General features: G+C 43.9%; 1 protein-coding gene across 1 annotated transcript in view; it reads right to left on the reverse strand.

The window, feature by feature from the left end:
* pth2ra (parathyroid hormone 2 receptor a) overlaps positions 1-14,826 on the reverse strand; it is a 206,364-nt gene that overhangs the window by 97,973 nt on the left and 93,565 nt on the right. The window contains exons 4-6 of the mRNA XM_079663531.1: positions 9,184-10,825; positions 8,718-8,873; positions 8,519-8,611 (exon numbers count right to left, since the gene is read on the reverse strand). Of these exons, the coding sequence (XP_079519657.1) occupies positions 8,519-8,611; positions 8,718-8,873; positions 9,184-9,285 (351 nt within the window). The 5' untranslated portion in view covers positions 9,286-10,825. The remainder of the gene's footprint in view (positions 1-8,518; positions 8,612-8,717; positions 8,874-9,183; positions 10,826-14,826) is intronic.

Below are 14,826 nucleotides of genomic sequence, written 5' to 3' on the forward strand. Positions count from 1 at the left end.
GTGAGAGAAATGCACAGCTCAGCATCTGGAATCAAAGGCTTGTGATCTGTACGCCCACCACCATCCAACCCTAACTCCCTGTGGCGCATGTGCAGCACAAGAGCGCAGCACTTCATCAACTTGAAGGAAAAAATAAGGTAAATGTTAAACAGAGAGAGAGATGAGAAGTATAAGCGCAAACAATTAGTTTTAATTTCAGAGATGAAAGGCAAACTGTGGTTTCCTTACAGTAATCAATGGTTGGTAGTCACAGGCAACAATGCTGCATGTCTCATTTAATTCATTCGTTTTCCACACATGTTGATCTGGCTGTTTAAATCACCCTCCAAGTCAATATCGGAAACCTGCAGAAATGATGAAGGGTCCACTTAGTTTGAACCTTTTACTTATAATAAAAAGACTGTCCAATTGGGTCGACATATTTCAGGCAATGATTGCCGTGACACTTGTTCCGGGAAAATCTTGGCACTTTCTTCGTAATGTTAAGAAAGAACCTTCTAGCTCTGGTTTGTAATTTATGATGCACCGTAAGTTGTGTTACTTCCTGATCCAACCTTAAACTTTTACCGCACTTCAAAAGCTCTCAACAAAACCAACAAGTCCTTGAGGCTTGTTGTCTTATTAAACATGACTTTATGATGGGAAGCCAAAAAACCTAGCTCCGGTTTGTAATCTAAAATTGCACATTGAGTCTTCAAAATAAAAGTTCCACTACTCGACACAGCCAGTCAATGAATAGTACATTTCACACATTGACAAAACAACAACCATTTTGCATGCTACACTCTTCTCTGAAAAACTGGATTATTCAATGAATAATTAAGTCTGGTGATTCAGCTGCCAACTACTCACCCACAAGCCTCACAGAATGAGAAATATTGTCAGATGATGATTATTTAACCCCCTCAAATCAGGGTCAAAAAGCTTTGAGGAGTCTATTAGTTATAAACGCAAAAAGACTTCCTGCAGTGCTGGTGTTGCAGAGATTTGTGTGACCGATCTTTAAAAAGATATCCGCCTGATACAGAGCTGCAAATACACTAAACACTGTGGAAAAAATACAGTTTATGACTCATACTGCTCCCTTGCTGACCGATTATTTATATGTGTTTGTATCTGTAAGGTATTTGTAAGGGAAATCCCTCAGCAACACAGTTATATTGAGGGAAGATCAGTAAAAATTGTCGGTGTATAATCAGAGGTAAAGCGCGTCCCTGAATTGTATGGCAATAAATCCAGTGCAGCTTTTATGCCGGTGAATTTCAAAAATAATATTAGGCTAACATTTGTATTCATCCTTAATTAGCAAGTTGAAAATGGGATTATTATAAGGCAATAAGGAAATTACTTCTAAAAACATACTTTTATTATAGGGATAAAGCATTTTTGCTAAAACAAAGGATACATAATTACCTGTGCGTCAACTGAGAAAAAGTTTAGGACTAATATCCACACGAACAAATTCATCGTTCTTCTTTCTGCTTTCATCTCCTGTAGTGTAAACATGTATACACCATACAGCTTATGCTCGATATCTCGTCTGTTCATCATTGAGAAGCAGCTTCACGTAAAGTTGTATTGCAAGTTGTGGTCCAAAAGTCAGCTTCCCAAACTATTAAGAATAGACTTCACCAAAGCAAACATTCCGAGTATTTCTCCACTAGTATAAACTCAACAAGCGTCTGTTAAATGGTCACCGTGACATCGCTGCCCCCGCAGAGGAAGAGTCCCGGACGCATGCTGGCACTGGAGATTTCCGCTGGTTTTGGACATGGATTGCGAGGGGAGAATCCTTATTAAAGTGAGCCCCCCGTCCATTTTCGGCAAAATGCATTGATGGAATTTATCATTTCTGTTCTGAATTCCTTATGTGTGAGAAATCCTCTCAGCCTGCTCTGCCACACCACACAGTTGGAAAGCGCACCCTGCCTCCATGTGTCGTATTACGCCAGCATGTGACCATTGTGGTTATTTTCTTCTCTTGCATTTATTCACGTCACGGGCTGCTGGGGACGGGGGCAATCACCGGTGCGTGCGTCACTTTTGACTGCATTGTTATTGACCCACAGACATTATGTTCTAAAATATATGGTAAAATGTGTATTAATATTTATGTGTATTTATCTGAGCAATTACAATGTACAACTGTCAAATATTGTCTATAGTGACTCAGGCCCGGTTCTACGGGGGTGCATAAGGGTGCATTGCACCCTCAGTTGAGTCGTTATGCACCCTCATTTGAAAAATTTAAAGTGAAAAACAATTAAAGTGAAAAAAGTTACATATATAATAACAATAATAATAATAGAATATAAGAAGAAGAAGAATATAGTTGAAATAAAATAAATTGTAATTGTGGTTAAATAACATTGTCTGCTGCATTTATTTGGTCAATTTAAACGGTAAGTAACGTTATTATGTCAGGTGCGCGTGACCTGTGCCGCTGTGCGTTCGTCATCTGCAAGGTGCTTACACAGCAGTTAATGATGGACATCAGAAAATTGTTAAAACAACCAGCCCTTATCGCCAGCAGTAACACTGCATCTACTGCAGGTAATAACAGTTCAGATCATGGGGACATTACGTTACCCGCGGCCACTGTCGTGGACACTAATATCCTCCCGCCCAACTCGCCAGCTTTGCCTGCTTCGCCCACTATTGAAAGCCTAAAGTGCCACTATTCGCCCGTTTTTTCTAAAAAACGTTCTTGACGCGTAAAAAACATGCGTTTTTTAATATGATAATGAGCCCCACCTTCTGTTTTGCATAGCCAGTACATTTAAAGTGTGTGCAACCAATCAGTGAAGAGTTAAGCCAGACTAAAGCAATCTGTTGATGAAAAGTTCCTGTAACCTACTCCATTGTGAGATTTAGTTAGATTTAGATATATATAGAAAGAATAAAGAATAATCACAATAATTAAATCTAAATTAAACATTTACAGTAAATAATATAAAGTATAAACATATCTAAAGTCACAATTTCATTATTGTTATTCATACTTTCTGTTATGTAGTTTATTAATGTTCCCGCGCTTTCAGTTTCCATCCAGTAATATAATCACAATGCTATTTTGAAGGTGTGTTCAAAACAATCTATGTAATGCAACTTGCTGTACGTACTGCTACACCTACTATTGGGGAATCTGATGTATGTTGTAATGTTTGTGCCGGAGCCGCTTCATCCAAAACAGTAGTCCGGTTAGAGAGATGACACCTGACGGGAAATACAGTCTCAATTGGTACACACTGAATATGAGTGGGAAAAATGACAGCCACATTGTTACCTAAAGTGTCTCAAACACGTTTAAGGAGTGCAATGCAACTGAAAGGTACACTAATAAAAGTAAAACGTTGCACCAACAACAACAAAATTAGAGCAATCAATCACAGGAAATATTTTACATTTACTCAATGAAAGTCAATTTCTTCAGATCAATCTGTATATTTTAACTCCAGAGCACATTTATTTGAATGAAAAACAAGTTGTTCACACAACCAGCTTTGGCCTCTGAGGCAGCCATTACCTGATCTTAGACATAAGTACCACAGTTAAAATGCAGTAATATGTGCCGCTTCCAAACATCAAACTCTTAGAAAAAAGACTTGTCCTTATTATCCACTGCACACTTTTTTTTAAAGCAACACTGACAACTTGCGCCTGTGAGACATGTCATCTCTGAAAATGATTAGACATGCATAACTTCTACAGTGAAAATCGGTCATACTGTAAGTGCAACTTCTGAACACAACACTTTTTTGCAAATGTTTTACAATGCATAATTATTATAGAACCTTGGTTCTCATTCGTAACACTCCGTTCGATGTCTCACTATGGGATGCGCCTCATCGCGGAGCAAACAGAAGCATCAATCTCATTACGCCAATCCTGATTGGCTGGTGATCTTGACGTCAGCATCAGGGAATCTACCCCCTATAAGTAGCTTGCGCTACGCCGCATGCATCATTCAAACACCTCTTCTCGCTTCAGAGCACATCTCTATTGGTAGCCGGGCTAGCTCACAAAGTCCACAGACGGAACCAAGCTATCCAAGCTAACTTCGGTCGACGGGCGCTCGCTGGCTACTTCTATATATACTTCTGCAAGAAGACTGTTAATACTAACACACCAGTTAGTGTTGCCTCCGTGTGAAGCACTGTGCGGTACAGGCAACGGGCAAAGTCATGGGCATAATGGTGGTACAGGAGAGAGCCAGGTGGCTCAACCTGAACAACCTCCCAGACCGGGAAAAAGAGGATGTTCTTGACATGCCTATCGTTCCCGAGGGTATTTTCGGCTCCGCTTTAGTCTCGATGCAGCGGAGATGTGAGTCGAAAAAGAAGGAAGACGAGGCCCTCCACCTCTGTCTCCCCCGAAGGGTCCAGCCGCTACCTGCGACAGTCTCGCGGCAGTCCTTCGCCCAAGTTGCCTCACGTCCTGCCCGGTTCAAGGTACCGAAGCAGCAGAGGCCACAGCCCGCCCCGAGTCCCCAGACCAGGCAGGAGACGAGGACGAGCTGGCCGAGTAAATCTCCGGTTTCGGCAGCTGCTGTTCAGGCACAGCCGACTCAGATTTTCGGTCAACAGTCGAGGAAGAAGAAGCGGGCGGCCTGACAGCCTCCTCTCCTCTCCTCGGGGACAGAGCTGGAAGTTCCCTGTTCCCCAGCTCCAGATGTGTTTTCGGGGTGCCACCAGGCCTCCATCTTCCCGCCGCCTCGAGTGATGCTGCAACGCCATCCTCAAGTTCGCGCCAGAAGGGAAACAGACTTAATACCAGAGACAGCGAGTTCTGCTATCTGCCTAAGTCACAAAAACACATGTCACAATTGTTGTTGTTTTCAAATAAGCCATTTTTCACTGTCGCATCCAGGCTTCAAGCCGAGGGCGCAGTCCAGAAAAATGAAAAGAAAGACAATAAAAACAATAAACAGTCTGTCACCTGTCCCTCTTTTGAGAGCAGCTACGGCCTCTCTCAAAAGGCGGATAATAGACGGGTCTGTGAAGGCACAGATTTGAGGGCTCTGAACAAATATCTAAAAAGATACAAATTCAGAATTATCACTCACACATCTCTGCTGCGTCTCGTGCGACAAAACGACTGGTTTACATCAGTCGACCTGAAAGATGCGTATTTCCACATCCCAGTATATTACCCACACATATCTGAGGTTTGCATTTCAGGGGATCTGTTACGAATACAGAGTACTTCCCTTCGGTCTGTCTCTCAGTCCAAGAGTGTTTGTACGATGTACGGAAGCCGCGATAGCCCCGTTAAGACAACAGGGTATTAGCCTGGCAACCTACCTAGACGACTGGCTGTTTCTCGCACAGTCGGAACAGGAGGCTATTATGCAGACAAATGTCCTCGTAAAGCACCTGCTCAACCTGGGTTTCATAATAAACACAGAAAACAGCATGTTGTGCCCAGCACAGACTGCACTCTTCCTGCATTTACACCTGAACTCGGTGCCCTTTACAGCCCGCCTGTCAGCGGAAAGAGTGAACGCTTTCAGAGCTTGCCTCGCTCATTTCCAGCTGCGCAAACATGTTCTTTTCAGATCATGCCTGTGGTTACTGGGGCTCATGGCGTTAGCCATCCTGGTCGTACGACTGGGACGGTTACACATGAGGGAGTGTCAGCGCTGGGTAGCCGCTCTAAAACTAAACCCCGCGCGTCATGGCGCGCGGAGAGTGATGGTTACTATGAAATGCGTAATGGCACTGCGCCACTGGCTGCACCCGACTTTTCTGGTACGGGGCGTGCCTATGGGTGCTGTCCTTTCACGGAAGGTGGTCACCACAGACGCATGTCTGACAGGCTGGGGAGGTATTTACGAAGGTCGTCCGGTGAGGGGTCTCTGGAGCAGAGACCTCCAGCGGTCGCACATAAATTACCTGGAGCTTTTAGCGGTGTTCCTCACCCTAAAATGCTTTCTGCCTTTTCTCAGAGGACACCATGTCCTCGTGAGGACGGACAATACGACCACAATATCGTATATAAACCGACAAGGGGGTTTGCACTCTCTCCAGTTACACATGCTGGCACGCAAACTGATCTTGTGGAGCTGCGGCCGTCTCCTCTCTCTGAGAGCATCGCACGTACCGGGTGTGATGAACCTCGGGGCAGACCTGCTGTCCAGAGGCGTACCACTATATGCAGACTGGACTCTACATCCAATGGTTGTGAGCCAGCAGTGGGTGCGTTACGGCCGAGCCGCGGTAGATCTGTTCGCATCAAAAGAAAATGCTCACTGTCAGCTTTTCTTTTCAATGTGCGATCAAAACGCACCATTAGGCAATGATCCTGATAGCTCCGCACTGGCCTGCAATGTACTGGCTGGCGGAGATATATCAGCTGCTGTGCGGTCAGCCGTGGCAGCTCCCCCTACGCAGAGATATACTGTCTCAGGCGGAGGGGACGATCTTTCACCCACACCCGGAGCGCATGGCCCTATGGGCCTGGCCCGTGAGTGGTATAATCTGAATGCAGTGGGTCTCCCGCAGAAGGTGATAAACACTATTCCGAGTGCGAGAGCTTCCTCCACCAGGTCTCTTTATGACTGTAAGTGGAGGGTGTTTTGAGGACTGGTGCCTTCAAAAAGGGCACACCTCTTTTCAATGCCCTGTGGGAGTGATTTTATCATTTCTACAGGACCTAATTGATAAACACAGAGCTTTCTCCACGATCAAAGTCTACCTGGCTGCTATTGCTGCATGCCATGTGGGTTTTGAGGGTAAGACGGCCGGCCAGCATCCTCTAGTCTGCCGTTTTATGAAGGGAGCTCACAGGCTCCTTCCTGTTTCCAGGTCACTGGTGCCCTTATGGGACTTGGCAGTGGTTTTAGATGGGCTCACTTGAGCCCCATTTGAACCCCTAGAAGAAGCTGACATGAAGCACCTGTCACTCAAGACAGTGCTGTTACTGGCCCTGGCATCCGCCAAGCAAGTCAATGACATTCATGCGCTATCTGTACATCCTTCATGCACTCAGTTCGCCCCAGGGTTAACGAGAGTGTTGCTGAAGCCCAACCCTGCCTTTATACCTAAGGTGGTTGGTTCATTCGGCTGCTGTGTCCCTCCGGGAAACAGCAGCCGAATTTGCTATGTCCAGTCCGTGCTTTACGCACTTATATGGACAGATCAAAAGAGTTTCGTCATAATGACCAACTCTTTGTGTCCTGGGCTAACCCTCAGAAGGGCAAGCCTGTTACTAAGCAACGGCTCTCTCACTGGATTGTGGAGGCAATTGCTTTGGCTTACACGAGTCAGGGTCTGCAGGCACCTCCGGGTTTGCGTGCTCATTCGACTCGTGGTCTGGCTACATCCTGGGCTTTGTTCAGGGGTGTTTCCATCCAAGACATTTGTGCAGCAGCGAGCTGGTCCTCGCCGCTCACTTTTGTCCGCTTTTACAGATTAGACGTCTCTGCTCCCAGTGTGGCCCATGCAGTGCTGGGCCCCCTGCTGAGTTAGAACTCTAACTGTTAAATTCTGGTTGGGTTTGGTGATTTTCGAGATAAGCTCGTCTGGCAATACGGGAGCTACAATATCCCATAGTGAGACATCGAACGGAGTGTTACGAATGAGAACTATAGGCTACTTACGTAACCCCAGTTCTCAGAGTAACATGAAGTGAGATGTCTCACCAGACGGCCCTCCTTGCTATGGTGAAGCGAGAAGAGGTGCTTATTTTGAATGACGCATGCGGCGTAGCGCAAGCTACTTATAGGGGGTAGATTCCCTGACGCTGACGTCAAGATCACCAGCCAATCAGGATTGGCGTAATGAGATTGATGCTTCTGTTTGCTCCGCGATGAGGCGCATCCCATAGTGAGACATCTCACTTCATGTTACTCTGATAACTGGGGTTACGTAAGTAACCTATAGTTTTGGAAACCTTACCATGTAACAATGGTAACTGTGAGTGAGTGCAACAAAGTGTCAACTCTGGGATGAACAGCTGGGTTCTCAGTCTATTCACTTTTGGGCTCATATTTTTCCCCTCAAGCTCCATCAGGACAACTTCAAAAGTGGATTGCAGTTCTTTCGGATATCTTAAGTTCAGTGCGTATATGAGCCCGAAGAGCATGGCAAAAGATGTCGCAACCGAGGGCAAGCCGCTGAGGACCTCTGTTCCTTCGACGAGAACCTTGACCTCTTTGGGTCGATGAAACTGATCCTCTTTCCCAATGACAAAGATTGCCATTGTTGCCTGCTCCAGTTCTCCAGCCTCAGCGTCCTGCATATCATGCAAAAAAAAGGGAAATGGATGAGGACCACAGAGTGTAGTTCAACAGGCCTGAGGCGCAAAGGTTTCCCCAAGTTTGCAGCTACCTTTTAAAAATACAAGATTATAGTGGATAGATGAAAAGGAAAGTTCTCAGTTCAGTCGGCCCAAGAGGAAAGCTCAAGAGGTCATCACAAATGACTAGCTTTCTAACCAAGCAGTTATTTGCATGCAGTACAAATATGTTATTTTTCTTTTATGAACAAACTTCTTGTGAGTGAGTGGGAGGTCTTACCTGGAATTCTTTGATGAGATGGTCAACAGGTTCATCCAGGTAGATCACTAGAGATCTGAGGATGCATTCTCTTCTGACGGTGATGTCCACAGTCTGAGTAAGAACAGATATATATATATATATATGTTATAAATCAAATGCAAAAAAAAAGGACGATTCAGCCACTGATGCCACAGATAAAAAACTCATTCATAGATACCTCATCCAAAACCTGCAAGATCCCGGTGGTCTTCTGTTTCACAACTCCTCCCCTGCTCCTGATGACCTGCAACAGTTGGGTGGAGTGTGTGTCCAACTGCGCCAAGAACTTTGTCTCCAATGGAAATGTTGTTATGTGCATGAACTCAGCATTTACCTAGAAAATATAAGCAGCATAGAAAACAAAAAACACTGAGAATTTATAATACACATATTTTTTATAAAGAGCCAACGGTTTGATTAAAAGTACTCCAAGTCAGCTTGTATGAATGTAACATTTCAATTAATTAATCCACATATTTATTGAAAACCAGCACCAAATAAAGACACAAAGTAATAGATGTAAAGCTTATATTGTGATATATATTAAAAATAAAACGTTAACACATTTGCCTTGGCTGTCTATAGTTGTTAGTTAGTTGGGCCCTCATTTCTTCTCCACTACAGGCTTACATCAAAATAATTACCTCTTCCATGTGAAAAAGTGCAGGCCACCGCTCCAAGAGGCCTTCAATGCTTGGCCTCTGATGCACTATTTTTTGTCTTCGGTATCCAAACGCCTTCGCCATCTTTTATTTTATTGATTGCCGGTTGTTTCTTTTCTGTTGCTGTGCCAAAAGGGTAATTGTCTCTTCCTCCATGCTTTCTGGAGTCTCACCAATCGGCAAGAATGGAAAATGGTTGGCCTCAGCTCGCCTGGCTCTCTTTAAATTCTTCGCAGGGTAGGACTCTTCTTGAGACTTGGTCTTCAACGAGTTCACAGCAAGCTCTGCAGATGATTTGAGCTTGGTGTCAGTCTAGATTGGTTCTTTGTGTACTCTGCATTTCCTCTCTGTAATTGACATTCTGTCTCATAGGAGAAGACCGGGATTGGAAACACTTTAGGCCACCGCTTTGTTCTTAATGATTCCGAGGAAGAGCCGCTAATGCTGCGTTCACACCGGACGCAATGCGAATATTCGCTTCGCTCTAAACGCTCTTATCGCATCGCTCTAGTCGCTCGAGTTTCACCGCGGCTGCCAGCTGTGTTTACTCGCATGATTCAAACAAGACGCGCCGGCTCTGGAGCTACAACCACAAAACAATGAACATATTTTACCGTGATTAAATTGTAATACACGTTTCTAAATGATGCCGACGTAACAACATACTGATACCGGTTAGTAAAAACCATGAATTAATGCTTGCCAAGTCTGCAAACAGACGGCAGGCGCAAAACCTTTTTAAATGCTTTTTTTCTGAATGGAGATTGGGTCGACCAGGCTAAGCTAACGTTGTATATGCTCACTCCACACTCATAACAACGGCCTACAGACATAAATAAACCAGCGACTGTATTCGCCATGACACAGACAGTCTGTGGTTTGTACTTGTTTAACTTCTGTACAGTTTCTGAACGGATATGAGGAGCTGTGATCTCTGTGTGCTAACTGCTAACAGCTAATGGCTGATGTTTTTTGGTTGAACGTTAGTGACGGTGGGCTGAGATCCTCACCTCTGATTGGCTTCCGCGAGAACGCGTCACGTGAATTTGACGCTCGAGTTGAAAAAATTGAACTCTCGCGTTTGACGCGGCCCCCTTCAATCGCCTCAATCGCGTGATTCGCGCCGCGTCCACCGCTTCATGCGCGCCTTCGGAGCGAATTCGCGTCTGATCGTGTCTCTGCATTGACTTTACATGTAATCGCGCCGCCCCCAAACGTCGCATCGCGTCCGGTGTGAACGCAGCATAAGTAGTACTGTGTCATCTGTATTCACATATCCAGAGGAGGAGTCTTCACTGTACAGTTCACTTGTAGGGGTATTATTTAATGGTATCTCAACTGGGTACAAGACCACAGTTGTAGAATCGGGGTCTAATTCGACAACTTTGATCACTGTTAAATCTTTAATCGCATGTGTAGATGTAAGATTAGCAAATGTGTTCCCAAAATCAGTGTCTTTGTACTGTAGCCTTATGTAACCTTCTAATCCACATGAATTCTTGACCTCCTTAATGAGCTCTTCCATTGAGTTGGGAATCCCATTTCGAAGCTCCAGTCTGACGCTGTTGTGGTCGTTCAAGATGATCAGCAATCGAACAGGTGGTCCAATATCAGCCATGGCGCTCTAAGAGAAAGAGAGAAATAGAGAGATGTGAAGAGGGAATTAATGAAATGCAGGTGTACACTCAATACATTCTTTCTTTTCAAATTGCATTGTACTTTACAAAGTATTACATACAAAGTTCACATATATATATATATATATATACACATATACATATAATCAAATCAAATCAGGTTTTATTTATAAAGCACATTTTAAAACGATTTATGGTCGAGACCAAAGTGCTGTACATGCAAATAATAAATAACACATTACAACAGAAGACAATAAATTACCACAATAAATATAAAAATCCAACACAGGGAATTTTCCGTAGTTATACTCTGCTCAGACTAGAATGCCAGGGAGAAGAAGTGAGTCTTTAGTTTTGTTTTAAAAACCCCTTGAGTCTGGGCCGACCTCATATGGAGGGGCAGAGTGTTCCAGAGCCTGGGACCAGCTGCTGCGAAGGCTCGGTGCCCGCGGGTTTTGAGCCTGGTCTGGGGCACTACCAGCAGTAGCTGGTCAGCAGACCTTAAGGCTCTGGCTGGGGTGTAGCGCTGGAGGAGTTCAGCTATATAGGCCGGAGCCAGCCCATTTAGTGCTTTAAAAACAAATAAAAGGAGTTTAAAATCAATTCGGAACCGAATTGGAAGCCAGTGCAGTGAGGCCAGAATTGGGGTGATGTGGTCACGCTTTTTGTGGCCTGTCAGAAGACGTGCAGCGGCGTTCTGCACTAGCTGCAGGTGTTTAATTGAGGCCTGGTATACACATATATATATATATATATATATATATATATATATATATATATATATATATATATACACACATATATAAATATACATATATACATACATATATATATATATATAAATATATATATATACATATATATATATATATATATATATATATATATATGGGCTGTCAAACGATTAACATTTTTAATCAGATTAATCCCAGCTTAAAAATTTATTAATCATGATTAATCACCATTCGAACTATGTCCAAAATATGCCATTTCTTTATGTATATTGTTGTGGGAATGGAAAGATAAATGAAAGAAGGCGGATATATATCCATTTAAAATACAGTATGTATGTTTATTATAACATTGTTCTGTGTGTCAAAATGAAATACAGCCCACACACCTATCAATCATCAAACCGTGGGGTCTTATTTCATTACGTGTTGATTTCTATCAACACGTAATGTTGTATCGATGTAGGCCTATATAGAGATGTACTACCGCAAAAGTATTCTCCGTCAGGACTTCCTGCAACAATACCACGCCGTTATCTTGATTCTGATTGGCCAGAAGACATTATCAAAGATCTTCTATGGAGAAGACGGTCACTACGTGACAAAGGTTTTCAAAACCGTTTCTGGTCTTCTGTATTTCCAGACAAGTGGCTGCTGAAATCAATGTGCATCGACATGAAAATAACAAAAACGTTCATGCTGGACTCAAACCCGAGTCCCAATAGTAAAAATAAATCATGCCCTGCGCGTTATGAGTGCACCCCCTTGAATATTATGTTTGAATAGAGGATTCGTAATATTGTTTGCCGACACCAACATTCATGACCAAGCAGCATTTTAAAGGCTAAATATCCCCAATGACATTTCTGCTGCTATCTTTGCAAAACGAGGTAACAGTCACATCTTATCTGGATGAGTGCTGCACAATACCGTTTTTATAAGGGATACATGTGCGGTTAGTCTTTCATATTAAACATGATCGCTGGTAGATAGCCACAGAAATCGTAACACAATTTAACCTGGGCGGGTCACATTTTAACGTGGGCGGGTCCCAGTTCCCTGGGAGGATCACATTTTAACACAGATGAAGACTTCTCCACGCTGCTTTCAAACTGTGAGTAAACACCGTGTGCTTCACTTGGAGGCTGTCTGAAGGTATACACAGATGGACTTGGACATTAACTACGATATTCCGTAATAAGTCTGGCAACAATAGCTGGTTTAAATGATTTATTCGAGCAACTCGTTTGTCTTGTTGTAGTCCTCGCTGTTCGCGTCCGGATATCGCCATCGTAATCACAACCTCACACACTGGTACTGGATGTGCATCAACGTGTTCCTAAGAAGCCAAATATACCAAAAGATGTATGTAAATGGCAGAAGAAAGCCATCGAAATGTGTATTTCAGTCGAAAGCCACGCACCCCACTGAAACAAGTTGATCGGGAAACAAGTTGATCGGGAAACAAGTTCATCCGGAACACCGGAAGTACTTGCCACTGCCTGCAGATGCCACGAAATGAGCCAGGCCCTACTGTGGTTACGACCATAGATATATAAACACTAGATGGCTCATGGGAGATTTTCCAGCGTAGCTCACCAGCCGCCATCTTGCTACAGTCAACAGCTACTCTGGTACGCGCTATGGTAGCTGTTGTAACGGAGCGTCCACACAGCAGCGTTCGTTGGCGCTTGGAGGTGGGCGTGTCTGAAGCGTGGGGAGTCAACGCGACCAACAACCAATCACATGAATCTCCCGCCCCCGACATACAAAGCAAAATGCTAGCATTCCATGCTAGCTATATATACTGTCCATGCCTGCTAGCTGTCCATTGAATGTTTAAACGAGGTACACTGGATATAAACTCCCCAAACAGGCGAAAACCTACCAGTTTCACCCACTATCTCTGCCACCTCCCTCCTCCGGTTTGTATCCCGGTAGATGAACAGAGACTGATCATACAGCACCAGGTGATTCACTACTCGCAGCATACACGCGGTTTGACTGGCTAGCAGTTGTACTGGCAGATTTTCATAAACGGGATTTGATTGGCTGTCGCTTCCGTCGAAGACTTTTGACGCGAGCAATGCGTAGCTATGCTCCCCACAATGCAGTTCGGCGAAGAGTGACGTCACATCATTCAAAGTGAATGGGCAGAAGCGTTGAAGCTTCAACGCACGCCGCTGTGTGGACGGGCCGTTACAAAGTTGACCCAGCAACTTTACACCAGTGGGAGAGGCATAACTGCTCTTTCTTTTCAACATAACTTAAGTTACACATGATTTCTTCCAAGTGTTTTGGCTTGTGTGACGACCCCTGCCTTGAGGTCTCCTGTGGGGTGTATGGCCCTTTAATGTTCCTCCTCTGCTTGTGCCCGCGCTGATTGAGGACACCTGATTCACTGATTGAGGACACCTGACTGCTGGCACCGGAGGATTAAGAGGCCTGAGCCAGAGCCTCGAGGTCTCTCCCCCCCAGAGGACCGGACCTCGGAGAGCAGTGTCGCTTATTCTTTTTTGCCTTGCCCTTTTGTTTGTTTTTTGGCCACATTGAGTCTTGCCAAATGAATACCTTTTCCTATACATATTCTTGTCCTTCCCACGCTTTTTGTTATGGCCAAGAGCCAGGCCATGACACTTGTTAAAAATATCTTACATTTTAGATACATTATGATACAGGAAATTGCTGGCTTTGTGTTTACAGAAGTACCTGACTATGCCGGACTTTTGTGCAGCCTACGGATGCTCTAATCACCGCAGTCTGCAAACAAGAACCCGTGGAATCACCTTTCACGTGTAACATATGACAGTATTATGACTATAATTAGGATAATCGTTAATTACTTAGTGGATGTATGTACATTACAAGTCCTGCTACACAGGATCAGTGGGGCTATGTGAGATAATAGTATTGCAAGATTGATCTTGACCCAGCCTCATTAGAATATGTTGCTACCATTTCTTTACACAGTTATTTAATGTTTCTTTTGGACACCTTTTTTATAACTCTTAGTGTGGTTGTCTTATTCTTAAAGTATACATTACATACATACATGTATACATACATACATACAATTACCCCAAAAATAGGATAATTTCGGTGTGTATTTTTGTCCTTACCCTTATTGTTAAAGGAAAGAAGGGAGGACAATGTTGACAATAATTTATATATCTGGCTACCTTTCTCATGTTTTTAAGGTTTCCCAAAACCGGAGAGAGGAGGAGGCAGTGGGAAGTTGCCCTAAGAAGGGACAGTTT

The sequence above is a fragment of the Notothenia rossii genome, assembly GCF_949606895.1.
Source record: "Notothenia rossii genome assembly, chromosome: 2".
Lineage (NCBI taxonomy): Eukaryota > Metazoa > Chordata > Actinopteri > Perciformes > Nototheniidae > Notothenia > Notothenia rossii.